Source organism: Amaranthus tricolor, chromosome 10 (assembly GCF_026212465.1).
Source record: "Amaranthus tricolor cultivar Red isolate AtriRed21 chromosome 10, ASM2621246v1, whole genome shotgun sequence".
Taxonomy (NCBI): domain Eukaryota; kingdom Viridiplantae; phylum Streptophyta; class Magnoliopsida; order Caryophyllales; family Amaranthaceae; genus Amaranthus; species Amaranthus tricolor.
Window position 1 is genome coordinate 24,913,587 of NC_080056.1, and position 18,916 is coordinate 24,932,502.

The window sequence follows — 18,916 nt, forward strand, 5'->3', positions numbered from 1 at the left end:
GAAAAGAAAAAAGTATATACCTTGAGAAACCGATGTGAAAAACAAGGAAAACCTTGTGCCAATAGGTCAAAAATCAATCTTATATATATATATATATCCTATTGGTAGATCATGGCTCAAGAGAGGCATAAGTAGGTCCTAAAAGGACAATGAATAAATTATGAACGAAGAAGTTCAAAACGAAACAAAATATGGTGTTATTTAATATAGAAGAGTGATCAACCAATGGATTTTTAGTACCATGTTTCTATATGGGTTTGAAAACTTGGTTTGAAAATTGTGATGTCATGACAAGAATTAAAAAGAGGATATTACAAGTTTTAACATAAATAACATTTTCTATTAGTTTGTTGAATATTTATGGGTTTCAATAGGAATATATGATTATGTGTGAATTTGGTAATATATCTATATATTATGTTTCTTTCTAATTAAGAAAATTACTTTTGAAATTTGTCATACTTTTATAAAAAGATTTCTTGGAAGAAAAATTTTGAGATTTTGTGGGTATATCTTCTGTAAAGCCTCACGAGATTAAAACTCGTCCACTAGGGGTAACCTAGGAGTTTAAATGGCTTGTTGCATATGCTAAATGCTAAATGCTAAATGCAAATTCGATAATGGTTTAACATTATTAAATATTTAATTTGATCGAGGATGATCAAAGGATAAGTGTGGGGGAATTTATTAAGGGTTAAAAGTTATATTATATTTATTCTCTTTACGTATGATTTTACTACGTTTATTAAATAATATATAATGTTTAGTATATATTTAATTTATGAGTTAATATCTACACTTATATAATTTTATTAATATTTTGTTGGATTTTTGATTAAAAATAAAGTTGGATGAATTGAGAAAATTGAAAGCCGAATGGAAAAAATTGTAATTCGCGAATTACTTTACGTTTCAGTTTTAAAATGGATATATCTCACTCATACGAATGCCAAATTAAGTATTTTTTAAGGCTACGGACATCTACTTGAAATGTTCTATAACTTTTATGTCGTGTAAAAGAGCTAATTCAGATTTTATCAGTGGTAAAACGGCAGTTAAAACCGGCTGGAAAATTATCAATACAGCAGAATTATTTCTTGGATGCAAAATAATTAATGAAGGGACAATGACTATGGCGGTGCTACAAGTGCTGAATGCATCTACATTAGTTAAGGATTGATGATGCAAGCTATGTAGACATGGCCACGGTCCGGGTTGGTCCGGTTCCGTTCCGGTTCCATCCGGTTCCGGTTCCACCCGGTTCCGGTTCCATTTGGAACCTGTCGCGAACGATTCCGGTTCCGGGCGGATCCAAACGGTTCCTTGGCGGTTCATGAGGCGGTTCCGGTGGTTCCAACTCACGGGACGGGCGGGTCGGACCATGGGTTCCATTTTAATTTTTTCTTTAAATTTTTGTATAATAAAAAAATACTATAATATCGCGGACGTACCTTTGATGATTACTTGATTATTAGCGAAATTCATTGCATGTCAAGTTGTCATCGTTATTGAAATATTTACTAAAAAGAATGGAAAAAAATAAATTAATAAGAAACGAATCAATGATAATGTCGATAAAGATGATTAATAAAAAAAGAGGGAGAAAATGGACTTGAACCTAGTACCCAAATGAATACTAAGCTGCCTACGTATCCCGAAGGAATCAAAGCCCACGGAGTTCTTTGTCATACCTTTTATTTATAGTTGTTGAGTGTTGATTCATCGTTGTCGCTTGTCGGATTGATCCTATTCGTCTTCGTCATCATCATGTGGTTGATTAGATGCTTCCGCTGACTCTCCTCCTGACGATGATGAAGTTGTATCCATCATCATCCATGGATCATCATCGTCGTCTTGATCATCATCGTTCCTTAGTCCTTGTGTTCGTATCTCCGCTTGGTCCCAATCTTTCTTGCAAACACATATTTGAATACTATGTGGAGCAAGACGAGATCGCTTTTCATCCAGAACTCTTCTACCTGCACTAAAAGCAGACTCCGACGCAATAGTGAACGCGGGAATTGCAAGGATATCCTTTGCAATTCTCGATAAAATGGGAAATTTAAAAGATTTTTCTTTCCACCACTCCAAAATATTATAGACACTTGGGTCTATTTCAAAGTGGTGTTTTAGATAACTATCAAGTTCTAAATATGTGGTCGAGGAAGAAGAAGATCCTACATAACTATCATCTTGCGTCATTATGTTAGCAATTACTGAATTATAGAAAGTGGGACGAGCCGAAACGCTAGCACGCCTAGACATATCGCGTTTCGGGTTATATACACTAGCGTAAAAATCATACAGTTCAGCTAAATATTTTTTACATGTTCCGACATAATAAGCTACATCGGAAGACGGGCGATCTAACGCTTGATAATAAAATCCTATTACTTTGGTTAGGACCTCGGTTTTAAAACGTGGGTCCAAAATGGTTGCGATTCCATAAATGTAAGGAAAATCGGTAAAATATGATTTCCATTTTTCCATCATTTCAGCAAGAATCGGCCTTAATTGTGGGTTAGTATCTTCTTGTGTATGTTTAAGCAGGTGATAAAAAATAGTAATACATTCACTTATTACTAAGTGAACGTTCGGTTCATAAACATAAGAAAAAATCTTAGTCGCGTGGTCATACGCTTCTAATATGTTATGTACACCTATTGCTAATTCCCAAGTTTCATCAGCTATGAAACTATCTGTACACTCACTATATAGTTGTGTTATTACTGGGCGATAAGCAATCGCCTTTCTTAATAAATCGTTCGTTGACCCCCAACGTGTAGGAGTATCTAATGACCAATACACTTTTTTAAGTTAATATTGGTCACATAATTGTTTATATCTTCTTTTAATCTTTCCGATCCTAAGCCATTTTACTATATCCCTAATTGGTTCTAATAATTCACTTAATTGTTTTATACCTACTTGACAAGATAAGTTAACTATGTGCGCACAACAACGTATGTGTAATAAGCTACCCCCAAGGATTAAACTAAAGGCGGGTTCGTTAAATAAAAGTTCTATACATTTTATGTTTGCGGTTGCATTATCTGTTGAACAACAAAATATTTTATCTAATAAGTTCCATTCCCTACATATCTCTATTAATCTATATTTTATGTTTTCGCCGGTATGTCTTTCTGGCATAGTCTCAAAAGCAATTATTCTTTTTTGAATAATCCAATTTCGATCTATCTAGTGTGCTGTTACACACATATAAGATTCTAAATGTGGGGGAGCAGACCATATGTCAGTTGTTATGCTAACCCTACCATTAAACGATTTAAACATTTCAACTAGGTCATAGCGCATTGATTCGTATAATTTAATTGTTCGTCTTTTAAGAGTGCTCCTAGGGATTGCTCTAAATTGTGGTTGCAATTGTTGTCTAGTGAGACGCTCATATGCCCTACTTTCACCGTGGTTAAAAGGCAATTCATCGCAAATTACATACCTAGAAAATTCATCAATCATGTCATTACGATTATATCTAAAAGGCATACCTGTGTTGGGAATGTCCCATTGTGTCTGTCGGCTTCCACTTGTGGTCCTGCTGCCGCTTGCTGCATGAGTTTCTTTTGTGATTCCATGCTTCTTTGCCAAATGTTTGTTAAAAGATCCCGTTCCACCACCTAACACGTATTCACAAAACACAATAAATAAATGTTTATAAAATATGAATATATAATGTATGAATCTATTATGTATGTATAAAAAACTTAAAAAGTATTTACCTCTGGCGAAATTGTATGAAACTAAGGGCTTTACTCCTTGACTTTCACAAATTTGACAAGTGCATAGGAAAATATCTGGATTCTCGGTTGGTTCTTTTGTGAAATACGACCACACATGTGAAACAGCTCTACCACTAGGAGGTGGCATTGCCGGAAAAGGTTGTCTTACTGGTTCATCTTCATCTAAATAAATAATTTAAAATTATAAAACTATAATTAAATAAATAAATAATTTAAAGTTTAATTAATTTGAAGAATAAAATTATAAAACTAACCGATAGTTTGGAAATTGACTCGTTTACCACGAGCTTGTCTTTGTTGTTGTTGTTCTCCTTGTTCTTCATCTGATCTTGTTGATGACTGTCGAGCTTGTTCTTCTTCTTGTTCTTCTTCTTCTTCAATTTGTATATCTTTTTCCACTTCTTCTGCATATTGATGTAACTCCGGGTCGTACCCTTCCGGATAATTAGGTTCATAATTATAATTACTAATGGAGGGTGTTGTTGATACCGACGGAGTAGAAGTGGCCTTTCTTTTGGAGGAACTGGAACCTCCTAATGATTTTGCCACTTTAGTAACTTTTTTTGTGGCTTTTTTCAAAAATGAAGACATGATTGATAGTATAGAAGTAAAAATAGAAATATAGAATTAAGAAATAAATAAATGATTAATTATGTAACTAACTAAATTAAGAAATAATTAGAAGACTAATTATGTAATTAAGAGAATAATTGCGTAATTAAAGAATTAAGTAGAGAGAGTAAGTAGAGAGAGTAGGAGAAGAGATGAGTTGTGAATGAAAATGATTGAAATTGATGAGTATTTATAGGAAATATCCCAACGGCTCTCTAACGGCTAGTAACGGCTAGTTTGGCTCAACGGTTCCATGGAACCGGTGGGCCGGTTCAACCGGACCGGTCCCGGTTCCGGTTCCATGGAACCGTTGAGCCGGTTCAACCGGACTGGTCCCGGTTCCGGTTCCAGAACCGGTTCCGGTTCCAACCCGCGGGTTTTTTCCGGCGGTTTCACGGTTCCGGCGACTTTTTCCGGCGGTTTCGCGGTTCGGGGCGGTTCGGAACCTGTCGCAAACGGTTCCGATTCCAAGCGGTTCGGGACCGGTTCGGTTCCGGGTAACCCGCCCTGTGGCCATGCCTAAAGCTATGTAATAATAATAAAGTTGCCAAAGTTGACTAAAAGACAAGTATTTGATAAAAAGCTGTAGAAAAATTTGGCAACATTAATTAATTCAATATGATCACAATTTTTACTTGAACATTTGATAAATACAATTGATTACGGATATCAGACTAAGAACGGTGCATGTCTTCAAGTGGTCTACTTCACTTGCTTGAACATTTGTTCTTTCCCAATTCATTCTTCTATAAATACTTGTAAACTCCAAGTCTCCAACCAACAAAGGGTGTGTAATATACTACTAATATAAGATTAAGTAGAGAGAAAAGATAGATTGAAGTCTCTTAGTTTGTATTAAATTTATTTACTTAATCAATTTCTCTTATTCTCCCTACTTTATTATATTTAATTTAAAGTAATTTTATTTGTAGTAACATATATTAATGTCTTGATATATTATTTTTATGAGATTTGAAATGGGTCTTTGATTTAGCAACTTTGTTATTGAGTATTTATGTAAACTAGTTTTTATTTCTAAATTCATAAAAGATTAATTTTGTTGGGTACACTTAATTATTCTTGTATAAGTTAATGTTTTAAAATTAATTGAACTTTGTTGAGTTAGTTTTATGAAAGAAACAACTAGTAATAATAACTGCATGTAGTTTTATTATTAGAGTTTACATAATATTAAATTTAGTTGGGCTATAGCTTATAGAATATCTTCTTAATTGAGTTTAATGGTTAGTGAAGTCTTTTTAAAATTAAAGTAGTCAATTCATTAAAACCAGATTAATGAACACTAGAACTTTACTATCTTGGGTACAAATAGTAAGCTCATATAAAAGAGTTGGCAGAGAATTTATGAGGGTAATATAAATCCCACAATTGCCTATTCATATAAAAGTTATAATTTATCAATGATTAAAAATAATCTTGTCAATGACTAAAATATATATTGCTACTACAATCTCTAATTGATTTACTCTTTCATTTACTTTACATATTTTATTTTTAAGTTTATTTTATTTTTAAGTTCTTAGTAATGTAATCAAAACTCATTTCCACCCCATCCTTTTACTATGCATATTTTCTATTTAAATAAATAAATTGAAAGTATCTTTTAAATTAGTAATCACAATTTCTGTGAGATTGACTGCTATTTACCACTTACTATATTTAGCAAGTTATAATAAGATAAAATATATTTAAATTTGTGGACAATCGAACTTAAGTTATATACAACTATTCGAGGAGCCAATCTAAATCTTCTCGCACACACAATAAAGGAGTAAAAAATTCGTCGAAGATTGCCTCATTTCTCGCCTTCCAAAATTGCCAACACAAAGTCACAAATTTTTCAGCTTCCACTCTTCCCTTACCAATCAAAACCCAGTGCATCATATCATTGAAGGAAGCGGTCATAGGGTAAGGAGGATCAATTGGAGCCATCTTCCAAAATTCAGACGCCCACGGATGCTCATGAAGCAAATGCAAAAGGCTTTCCGCATTCCCACACCTTTAGCAGCTAACATAATAAAGAATCTTGTATCAGACTCAAAATTTTTAATCATAATCTTCCGATTAATTATTCTGAATTTTCAATTCAAATCTCTAATCCTTTGGTTTTCTATTTCAAACCATCTTTAATTCCTAAACCTTTCCTGATTTTGTAATTTCTTTCAAATATTAAACTTAAAAAAAAATTATTTTGTTTAAAATCTTTTTATAAGCACTAAAATATTTTTTTATTATTTTATAGTACGAAAAGTAAAATTTTTTTATTACATTCACGGTTTTGTAAAACACTATGTTTTAACTTTATTCCTTAAACTAACATTACTACTTATTATTTTAATCTTATAACTTTGATTTAATTATTTTATATATAAAAATAAGTCGTATTTTTATTATTAACTTATAGTTTAAGCAAAATTTTCTAAGTAAACTACATATTTTCATTATCAAATTTACCCATTATTTTAAATTATATTTACTTGTACATACTAGAACAAAAATTTGATGAACCAAAATCCTTTCTATAGTAACGCATGATGTTCATCGCTTACACAAGCTATCACCATTTCCTTACACAAGCTAACTTTCTTCTACACTCCAAACTCTTACACATTCACTTACACATTTTAAATCACTTACACAAGTTAACCTTCTTTTATACTCCTAAGACTCTTTTTCATACAATCTAGTGAACTACAAAGTTGCCCAAACCCATTATAAATACCCCCTTAGCCATTAGATCACTTACATCACCATCATCAAATCGTTCTGACATTCTTTCTTATATTTTCACTTCATTAAAATCTTACTACGTTAATACCTTTATTATTAATTGAAGAAATTCAAGAACATGAAGCTTAGAACACTCTTTATTTAGCTTAAATCATCATCATTATGGAGCATTATTGGGTTATTACTTTGGGTACTTAATGTATCATTATTTTTGGAGTTTAGATTAAATTATTTTGGGAGCTTAGAAGATCATCATTATTTTGGGAGTTTGGATTAATTATCTTTGGAGCATTATTGTCTATGTTGGAGGGTCTTATTTCTTATTATTTTCCTAATTAGTACTTAGTACTAATTCTTGGTGTTAGTATGGTATAACTTCTTACCCTACTTTTTTTTTGTGGAATTTTACATTATATTTACTTTATAATATGCAAAGTATGAAATATGCTAATATGTTTTAGTGGAATGTTAGTTTAATGAAAATTATGACCAAGATTATATTAAGTATGTGTATGCTAAAACTATTTTTTAGTATGTTAATTTAATAATCTTTGAATAAGTTTAAAAAGTTGGGTGCAAAATTATATTCTAGTGATATTAAGTATGATTCATGTTATAAACTAGTGCTAATATGTTTATGAGTTATGTGTTACATTAAGAATGTTATTATATTAAAGAATTTTTATGTTAAAACTTTATTAATATGTTTATGTTAGCCTTCAAATTAGTTTTTAAGGTAGTAAGTTATTTTATGAACTTATTTTTATTAAGTATGGTTACATTAAGAATATTGTTATTATACTTTATTTTGAGATTTAAGTTTATCCTTAAGGTTAAAGTAAATTTCTAATTTATTGTGTAAAGTTTTTACTTTTTTAAGTGGTTATGTTAATTATTTAAATCTAGGATTTAGTATGATAAATTAAATTAAGTCGTCTTTTTTATGTGAAAAGGGCCCAAAACACTCATAGGCCATTCGACCACTTTCATATAGAAAAAAAAAGAGTTTGATTTACTATTTTAAATTATTACAACTATATTTTTGATAATAATAAAATAACTATTTAAAAAGATAGTTTTGTAAATTTTTATAAGTTATTAAATATTGAAGTGTTTTTCTTGAGTATATGAGATTTCATAATAAAAGTAACTTTTAACCACTATTTAGTACAAAATTTTTTTTGCTAACTTTTTGACCAAAATTTATGTAAACTGATGCAAAAGTATTTTTAGTATACTTGCCGCTCAAACTATGTGTGAAATATTGATTTTGTGAGATTAGGAGTTTTATTTGTTTTATAATTAGAAATATTGACTTTTGTGAAAATTATAAGTTTAACTTGTTTTAAAACTAGAAATATTGATTTTTGTGAAATTATAAGTTTTATTTATTTTATAACTAGAATGTTGATTTTTGCAAACCTAATAAGTTTACTTATTTTTCTAAACTTGTAGAATTTTGAAAACTTATCCAAGGGATGCAATTTTAACTTGAATTTTAATTAGAATATTTGATTTTTTTTTGAAGAGAATAAAGTTTTATTTATTGTAAAGTTGGAAATGTTGATTTTGGGAACTTATTTAAAGAGAAATATATTTGAAGACTATTGATAGAATAATAAGTTATTAGTGTGAATTTAGCGAACTATTAAAAATAAAGGATATTTCATGATATACCACTGAGTTTCTTCGAAATTCACCATATACCACACAAAATGTTTTAATTCACCATATACCATTGAGTTTATGTCTGTTAGCACAGAATACCATTAATGACAACTACCGTCAGTGTGCCGTTTATGGTAAATTAATAATTCACCATATACCATTTACTTTTTTTTTTTGCATCAAATACCATTTTTTTTAAAAATATACCCGTTGGAATTATGATAAACAAAAGAAGTGTCATACAAACCAAGTAGTTAACATTTTGTTCAAAAACAACTTTATAATAAACACTGTTCAACAAAAAAATGACACTAAACAATGCTAAGTAGCAGCCTTTCTCTTCCTCCTAGTGTTGCCTGGCTGTGAAGAGGAAGCTGCATGTGCTGCCTTCTTTGATGATGCTTTTTTGCCTTGCATGTCACTGCATTGTGGCCTAGTTCTTTGCATAGGCTGCATTTGTTATTCTTATGCCTCTTTCCTTTTTTTGCTTCATGAGCAGCTCTTTTCCTTTGCTTAGGTGGTCTGCCAGCATTTCTTTTCCCTTGGGGTGGTGCAATTTCTGGCACATCTAGTGAAGGCCAGTGAGTTGGATCAGCATGAGGTGGATGTGGTCTCCATAAGTGAGTTTGTAAGAAGCCCCCTTGTAGAAAGGTGAGACAAAGTCCCTAGGATCAAGTCTCTGGTTGTAAATGACCCTTAGCCCATGCTTGCAAGGGATCCCTGATCCTTGCCATTTCCCACACCCACAAGTCATATTTCCAAGGGTGACAGGGAACTTGACATGACCATCCCTCACCTCAAACTCTCCAGCACCAGCTGCAGTGACATGGCAGAACCTAGAATCATTAGTCTTAGTCGCCATCACCCCTTTGCATGCTCTGTTAGATCATTAGGTTCCATGCTTACTGCTTTATCGAACCTGGAACCCATCCTTTTCATGCACCAATTCCTAACATCTTAATTATTCAAAAAACAAAACCAAAAAAAAAAACACAGTAAGCAACAATAATTTTTTTGCATTTAAATGAGCAAAACAGGGATACAAATTTACCTTCCAGCAATGTCAACACAGGCATGTCCCTGTTGGCCTTTGTTATTGCATTGAATGACTCTACGAAGTTTGTTGTGTTATGATCACAACAAACTGTCCTGTCAAACATGTGCACACTCCACTGCTCTTCTACATTTTTGAGATAGTCATATGCTGCTGCATCAAACTCTTTTATCTTGGACATAGCTTTTTCAAAAACGTACTCATTGTAGGCATTTGCCGCAATCCAAAACATCTTATGAAATGCTGCCCCACTCCATCCTGCAGCCTCGCAATTTGAGTACAAATGCTGGCAGCATATTCTCCTTGTAGCTCTTGGGAACACCTCAAACAATGCTGAATCAACCCCCTAAAAAACAAGACTAAGTTAATAAACAACTTCATAATCTCAAATTAAAGACAAAGAAGAAACTTACCCTCATCCTGTCAATGATAAAAGTCCAGTCATCCTTCTGAGATTCATACTGAGCAAACAAGCACCTCAAGTTTCTGAAAAAATAAGTCCAGGAATCTATGCTCTCTGTGTCAACAATCCCATAGGCTAACACAAAGATCTCATTATTCCCATCTATTGCAACTGCAGTGAGCATAACCCCTTTGTAATACCCACTTAAATGTGCACCATCAATTCCTATGATTGGTCTACAACCACCTAAGAATCCTCTCACTTGAGCTGCGAAAGATATGAAACAAGCCTTAAATTGCAAACTGTCAGTCCATGTAACCAGAGCATAAGACCCAGGATTTATGGACTTTATCATTTCAGCATACTTTGGAAGAGGTGGATAGGACTCAGCAAACCCACCATGTAATTGCTCCCTCGCTAAACTCTTGACTTTGTATAACAATCTCAACTTCACATGGATCTTGTACCTTTCCATGCACAGCCTCTGCAATGAATCAACTGGGACATCTAGGTTTGTCTCTAAGTCTTGTAACAATTGTCTGCATAGCCATGCTGAAGAGACCATAGGATTCTCTTCCAGCCTCCCACAAGTTGCATGCTCTCCTTCTAGCTTCTTTATGGCCCAACTGACTTTGTCTCTTAAAACTGAAGCATGATTCCTCTAAGTGCAATCCCTCATCAAACACCTTGCTATGTACCTCTTACTATCAACATGGTCAACTGTAACAGAGAAGCCCTATTGTATGCAGTAATCACTGAATCCTCAAACATATACTCAATTAACTCCATCAAATTGGTATTATCAGTGTCATCCACCCTCACATCAAAAGTACCCCCTGGAGAACGAACTAACAACCACATTGTACTCATCCTAACAACAACATTTACCAACAACACATTACATCACAATCCAAATTATAAACAAAACAAAAACAGAAAACAGTAGCATAATTCAAATTCGCATGCAACTTATCACACTTAACCCTAACCCTAACTCAATTTTGCAAAAAAAATACAAAATCAGAACTCGAAATGCAAATGGATAAGAATAGGTACCTTACGTATGCTTAATCAACCGAATTAGCAAACTTTGTGCGAAATTCAGTCACGACCACCCGTGTTTGGGTGCTAAATCACTTCACAAACTTGCAATTCACTTTACACAAATCGATTTTAGGGATTTTAAGGATTTTTGATGGATTTTAAGGGTTCCAGATCAATGTAGACGAATTCAAAGTTTGTTGAATGGAGAAGAAGAAAGATGGAGGATCAATTTTTTGAAGAAATACGTTGTGTTTGGGGAAGTTAAGCCTAACAATAGCGCCAGTTGAATGCGTAAGGGCATACTGGTAATTTACCGCAAACGGCACACTGACGACAGTTGTCATTAATGGTATTCTGTGCTAACGGACGCAAACTCAATGGTACATGGTGAATTAAAACATTTCGTGTGGTATATGGTGAATTTCGAAGAAAGTCAGTGGTATATAATGAAATATCCGTAAAAATAAAGTTATAAATAAAATTTAATGTGTAAAAATTTAATAATGAATGTATAAAGACATAAAGGTTAATTTTACATTATGATTAAGAATTTTATTAAATAAAAGAGGTTATCACCTAAGTTAATCAAAGTCAAAGTCAAATTGAAATTGTAGTAATAAAAATGTGATGTATGTAACACCCCTGAATTTTCAACCCCTTGTACGAAACCAAAACCGTTAAGGATGGGAGGAAATTCGGGTGTTACATAAAAGAAAAGGAAAAGAATTTAGATAAACGTTAAATAGTCTATAATACCTTGAGATCAATTTTTTGAAGAAATACGTTGTGTTTGGGGAAGTTAAGCCTAACAATGGCGCCAGTTGAATGCGTAAGGGCATACTGGTAATTTACCGCAAGCGGCACACTGACGGCAGTTGTCATTAATGGTATTCTGTGCTAACGGACGCAAACTCAATGGTACATGGTGAATTAAAACATTTCGTGTGGTATATGGTGAATTTCGAAGAAACTCAGTGGTATATCATGAAATATCCGTAAAAATAAAGTTATAAATAAAATTTAATGTGTAAAAATTTAATAATGAATGTATAAAGACATAAAGGTTAATTTTACATTATGATTAAGAATTTTATTAAATAAAAGAGGTTATCACCTAAGTTAATCAAAGTCAAAGTCAAATTCAAATTGTAGTAATAAAAATGTGATGTATGTAACACCCCTGAATTTTCAACCCCTTGTACGAAACCAAAACCGTTAAAGATGGGAGGAAATTCGGGTGTTACATAAAAGAAAAGGAAAAGAATTTAGATAAACGTTAAATAGTCTGTAATAACTTGAGATCAATTTTTTGAATAAATACGTTGTGTTTGGGGAAGTTAAGCCTAACAATGGCGCCAGTTGAATGCGTAAGGGCATACTGGTAATTTACCGCAAACGGCACACTGACGGCAGTTGTCATTAATGGTATTCTGTGCTAACGGACGCAAACTCAATGGTACATGGTGAATTAAAACATTTCGTGTGGTATATATGGTGAATTTCGAAGAAAGTCAGTGGTATATAATGAAATATCCGTAAAAATAAAGTTATAAATAAAATTTAATGAGTAAAAATTTAATAATGAATGTATAAAGACATAAAGGTTAATTTTACATTATGATTAAGAATTTTATTAAATAAAAGAGGTTATCACCTAAGTTAATCAAAGTCAAAGTCAAATTCAAATTGTAGTAATAAAAATGTGATGTATGTAACACCCCTGAATTTTCAACCCCTTGTACGAAACCAAAACCGTTAAGGATGGGAGGAAATTCGGGTGTTACATAAAAGAAAAGGAAAAGAATTTAGATAAACGTTAAATAGTCTGTAATACCTTGAGATCAATTTTTTGAAGAAATACGTTGTGTTTGGGGAAGTTAAGCCTAACAATGGCGCCAGTTGAATGCGTAAGGGCATACTGGTAATTTACCGCAAACGGCACACTGACGGCAGTTGTCATTAATGGTATTCTGTGCTAACGGACGCAAACTCAATGGTACATGGTGAATTAAAACATTTCGTGTGGTATATGGTGAATTTCGAAGAAAGTCAGTGGTATATAATGAAATATCCGTAAAAATAAAGTTATAAATAAAATTTAATGTGTAAAAATTTAATAATGAATGTATAAAGACATAAAGGTTAATTTTACATTATGATTAAGAATTTTATTAAATAAAAGAGGTTATCACCTAAGTTAATCAAAGTCAAAGTCAAATTCAAATTGTAGTAATAAAAATGTGATGTATGTAACACCCCTGAATTTTCAACCCTTTGTACGAAACCAAAACCGTTAAGGATGGGAGGAAATTCGGCTGTTACATAAAAGAAAAGGAAAAGAATTTAGATAAACGTTAAATAGTCTGTAATACCTTGAGATCAATTTTTTGAAGAAATACGTTGTGTTTGAGGAAGTTAAGCCTAACAATGGCGCCAGTTGAATGCGTAAGGGCATACTGGTAATTTACCGCAAACGGCACACTGACGGCAGTTGTCATTAATGGTATTCTGTGCTAACGGACGCAAACTCAATGGTACATGGTGAATTAAAACATTTCATGTGGTATATGGTGAATTTCGAAGAAAGTCAGTGGTATATAATGAAATATCCGTAAAAATAAAGTTATAAATAAAATTTAATGTGTAAAAATTTAATAATGAATGTATAAAGACATAAAGGTTAATTTTACATTATGATTAAGAATTTTATTAAATAAAAGAGGTTATCACCTAAGTTAATCAAAGTCAAAGTCAAATTCAAATTGTAGTAATAAAAATGTGATGTATGTAACACCCCTGAATTTTCAACCCCTTGTACGAAACCAAAACCGTTAAGGATGGGAAGAAATTCGGGTGTTACAAAAAAGAAAAGGAAAAGAATTTAGATAAACGTTAAATAGTTTGTAATACCTTGAGATCAATTTTTTGAAGAAATACGTTGTGTTTGGGGAAGTTAAGCCTAACAATGGCGCCAGTTGAATGCGTAAGGGCATACTGGTAATTTATCGCGAACGGCACACTGACGGCAGTTGTCATTAATGGTATTCTGTGCTAACGGACGCAAACTCAATGGTACATGGTGAATTAAAACATTTCGTGTGGTATATGGTGAATTTCGAAGAAACTCAGTGGTATATCATGAAATATCCGTAAAAACAAAGTTATAAATAAAATTTAATGTGTAAAAATTTAATAATGAATGTATAAAGACATAAAGGTTCATTTTACATTATGATTAAGAATTTTATTAAATAAAAGAGGTTATCACCTAAGTTAATCAAAGTCAAAGTCAAAGTCAAACTGTAGTAATAAAAAAGTGATGTATGTAACACCCCTGAATTTTCAACCCTTTGTACGAAACCAAAACCGTTAAGGATGGGAGGAAATTCGGGTGTTACATAAAAGAAAAGGAAAAGAATTTAGATAAACGTTAAATAGTCTGTATACCTTGAGGATAAATTTTTTGAAGAAATACGTTGTGTTTGGGGAAGTTAAGCCTAACAATGGCGCCAGTTGAATGCGTAAGGGCATACTGGTAATTTACCGCAAACGGCACACTAACGGCAGTTGTCATTAATGGTATTCTGTGCTAACGGACGCAAACTCAATGGTACATGGTGAATTAAAACATTTCGTGTGGTATATGGTGAATTTCGAAGAAACTCAGTGGTATATCATGAAATATCCGTAAAAAAAAAGTTATAAATAAAATTTAATGTGTAAAAATTTAATAATGAATGTATAAAGACATAAAGGTTAATTTTACATTGTGATTAAGAATTTTATTAAATAAAAGAGGTTATCACCTAAGTTAATCAAAGTCAAAGTCAAAGTCAAATTGTTGTAATAAAAATGTGATGTATGTAACACCCCTGAATTTTCAACCCTTTGTACGAAACAAAAACCGTTAAGGATGGGAGGAAATTCGGGTGTTACATTAAAGAAAAGGAAAAGAATTTAGATAAACGTTAAATAGTCTGTAATACCTTGAGGATCAATTTTTTGAAGAAATACGTTGTGTTTGGGGAAGTTAAGCCTAACAATGGCGCCAGTTGAATGCGTATGGGCATACTGGTAATTTACCGCAAACGGCACACTGAAGGCAGTTGTTATTAATGGTATTCTGTGCTAACGGACGCAAACTCAATGGTACATGGTGAATTAAAACATTTCGTGTGGTATATGGTGAATTTCGAAGAAACTCAGTGGTATATCATGAAATATCCGTAAAAACAAAGTTAAAAATAAAATTTAATGTGTAAAAATTTAATAATGAATGTATAAAGACATAAAGGTTAATTTTACATTGTGATTAAGAATTTTATTAAATAAAAGAGGTTATCACCTAAGTTAATCAAAGTCAAAGTCAAAGTCAAATTGTAGTAATAAAAATGTGATGTATGCAACACCCCTGAATTTTCAACCCTTTGTACGAAACCAAAACCGTTAAGGATGGGAGGAAATTCGGGTGTTACATAAAAGAAAAGGAAAAGAATTTAGATAAACGTTAAATAGTCTGTAATACCTTGAGGATCAATTTTTTGAAGAAATACGTTGTGTTTGGGGAAGTTAAGCCTAACAATGGCGCCAGTTGAATGCGTAAGGGCATACTGGTAATTTACCGCAAACGGCACACTGACGACAGTTATCATTAATGGTATTCTGTGCTAACGGACGCAAACTCAATGTTACATGGTGAATTAAAACATTTCGTGTGGTATATGGTGAATTTCGAAGAAACTCAGTGGTATATCATGAAATATCCGTAAAAACAAAGTTATAAATAAAATTTAATGTGTAAAAATTTAATAATGAATGTATAAAGACATAAAGGTTAATTTTACATTATGATTAAGAATTTTATTAAATAAAAGAGGTTATCACCTAAGTTAATCAAAGTCAAAGTCAAAGTCAAATTGTAGTAATAAAAAAGTGATGTATGTAACACCCCTGAATTTTCAACCCTTTGTACGAAACCAAAACCGTTAAGGATGGGAGGAAATTCGGGTGTTACATAAAAGAAAAGGAAAAGAATTTAGATAAACGTTAAATAGTCTGTAATACCTTGAGATGAATTTTTTGAAGAAATACGTTGTGTTTGGGGAAGTTAAGCCTAACAATGGCGCCAGTTGAATGCGTAAGGGCATACTGGTAATTTACCGCAAACGGCACACTGACGGCAGTTGTCATTAATAGTATTCTATGCTAACGGACGCAAACTCAATGGTACATGGTGAATTAAAACATTTCGTGTGGTATATGGTGAATTTCGAAGAAACTCAGTGGTATATCATGAAATATCCGTAAAAATAAAGTTATAAATAAAATTTAATGTGTAAAAATTTAATAATGAATGTATAAAGACATAAAGGTTAATTTTACATTATGATTAAGAATTTTATTAAATAAAAGAGGTTATCACCTAAGTTAATCAAAGTCAAAGTCAAAGTCAAATTGTAGTAATAAAAATGTGATGTATGTAACACCCCTGAATTTTCAACCCCTTGTACGAAACCAAAACCGTTAAAGATGGGAGGAAATTCGGGTGTTACATAAAAGAAAAGGAAAAGAATTTAGATAAACGTTAAATAGTCTGTAATACCTTGAGATCAATTTTTTTAATAAATACGTTGTGTTTGGGGAAGTTAAGCCTAACAATGGCGCCAGTTGAATGCGTAAGGGCATACTGGTAATTTACCGTAAACGGCACACTGACGGCAGTTGTCATTAATGGTATTCTGTGCTAACGGACGCAAACTCAATGGTACATGGTGAATTAAAACATTTCGTGTGGTATATGGTGAATTTCGAAGAAAGTCAGTGGTATATAATGAAATATCCGTAAAAATAAAGTTATAAATAAAATTTAATGAGTAAAAATTTAATAATGAATGTATAAAGACATAAAGGTTAATTTTACATTATGATTAAGAATTTTATTAAATAAAAGAGGTTATCACCTAAGTTAATCAAAGTCAAAGTCAAATTCAAATTGTAGTAATAAAAATGTGATGTATGTAACACCCCTGAATTTTCAACCCCTTGTACGAAACCAAAACCGTTAAGGATGGGAGGAAATTCGGGTGTTACATAAAAGAAAAGGAAAAGAATTTAGATAAACGTTAAATAGTCTGTAATACCTTGAGATCAATTTTTTGAAGAAATACGTTGTGTTTGGGGAAGTTAAGCCTAACAATGTCGCCAGTTGAATGCGTAAGGGCATACTGGTAATTTACCGCAAACGGCACACTGACGGCAGTTGTCATTAATGGTATTCTGTGCTAACGGACGCAAACTCAATGGTACATGGTGAATTAAAACATTTCGTGTGGTATATGGTGAATTTCGAAGAAACTCAGTGGTATATAATGAAATATCCGTAAAAATAAAGTTATAAATAAAATTTAATGTGTAAAAATTTAATAATGAATGTATAAAGACATAAAGGTTAATTTTACATTATGATTAAGAATTTTATTAAATAAAAGAGGTTATCACCTAAGTTAATCAAAGTCAAAGTCAAATTCAAATTGTAGTAATAAAAATGTGATGTATGTAACACCCCTGAATTTTCAACCCTTTGTACGAAACCAAAACCGTTAAGGATGGGAGGAAATTCGGGTGTTACATAAAAGAAAAGGAAAAGAATTTAGATAAACGTTAAATAGTCTGTAATACCTTGAGATCAATTTTTTGAAGAAATACGTTGTGTTTGGGGAAGTTAAGCCTAACAATGGCGCCAGTTGAATGCGTAAGGGCATACTGGTAATTTACCGCAAACGGCACACTGACGGCAGTTGTCATTAATGGTATTCTGTGCTAACGGACGCAAACTCAATGGTACATGGTGAATTAAAACATTTCGTGTGGTATATGGTGAATTTCGAAGAAACTCAGTGGTATATCATGAAATATCCGTAAAAACAAAGTTATAAATAAAATTTAATGTGTAAAAATTTAATAATGAATGTATAAAGACATAAAGGTTAATTTTACATTGTGATTAAGAATTTTATTAAATAAAAGAGGTTATCACCTAAGTTAATCAAAGTCAAAGTCAAAGTCAAATTGTAGTAATAAAAAAGTGATGTATGTAACACCCCTGAATTTTCAACCCTTTGTACGAAACCAAAACCGTTAAGGATGGGAGGAAATTCGGGTGTTACATAAAAGAAAAGGAAAAGAATTTAGATAAACGTTAAATAGTCTGTATACCTTGAGGATAAATTTTTTGAAGAAATACGTTGTGTTTGGGGAAGTTAAGCCTAACAATGGCGCCAGTTGAATGCGTAAGGGCATACTGGTAATTTACCGCAAACGGCACACTAACGGCAGTTGTCATTAATGGTATTCTGTGCTAACGGACGCAAACTCAATGGTACATGGTGAATTAAAACATTTCGTGTGGTATATGGTGAATTTCGAAGAAACTCAGTGGTATATCATGAAATATCCGTAAAAAAAAAGTTATAAATAAAATTTAATGTGTAAAAATTTAATAATGAATGTATAAAGACATAAAGGTTAATTTTACAATGTGATTAAGAATTTTATTAAATAAAAGAGGTTATCACCTAAGTTAATCAAAGTCAAAGTCAAAGTCAAATTGTAGTAATAAAAATGTGA

At 32.2% G+C, this 18,916-nt stretch overlaps 1 protein-coding gene across 1 annotated transcript; it reads right to left on the reverse strand.

Annotated features, from left to right (window-relative positions):
- Positions 1–2,810: 2,810 nt before the first annotated feature.
- On the reverse strand, positions 2,811–4,568 carry LOC130825361 (uncharacterized). The gene is made up of 3 exons (XM_057690531.1): positions 4,013–4,568; positions 3,738–3,920; positions 2,811–3,635 (listed from the first exon to the last, which is right to left on the reverse strand). Exons 1-3 carry the CDS (start codon positions 4,347–4,349, stop codon positions 3,199–3,201), a joined length of 957 nt encoding a protein of 318 aa, XP_057546514.1. The 5' UTR covers positions 4,350–4,568; the 3' UTR covers positions 2,811–3,198.
- Positions 4,569–18,916: the final 14,348 nt, after the last annotated feature.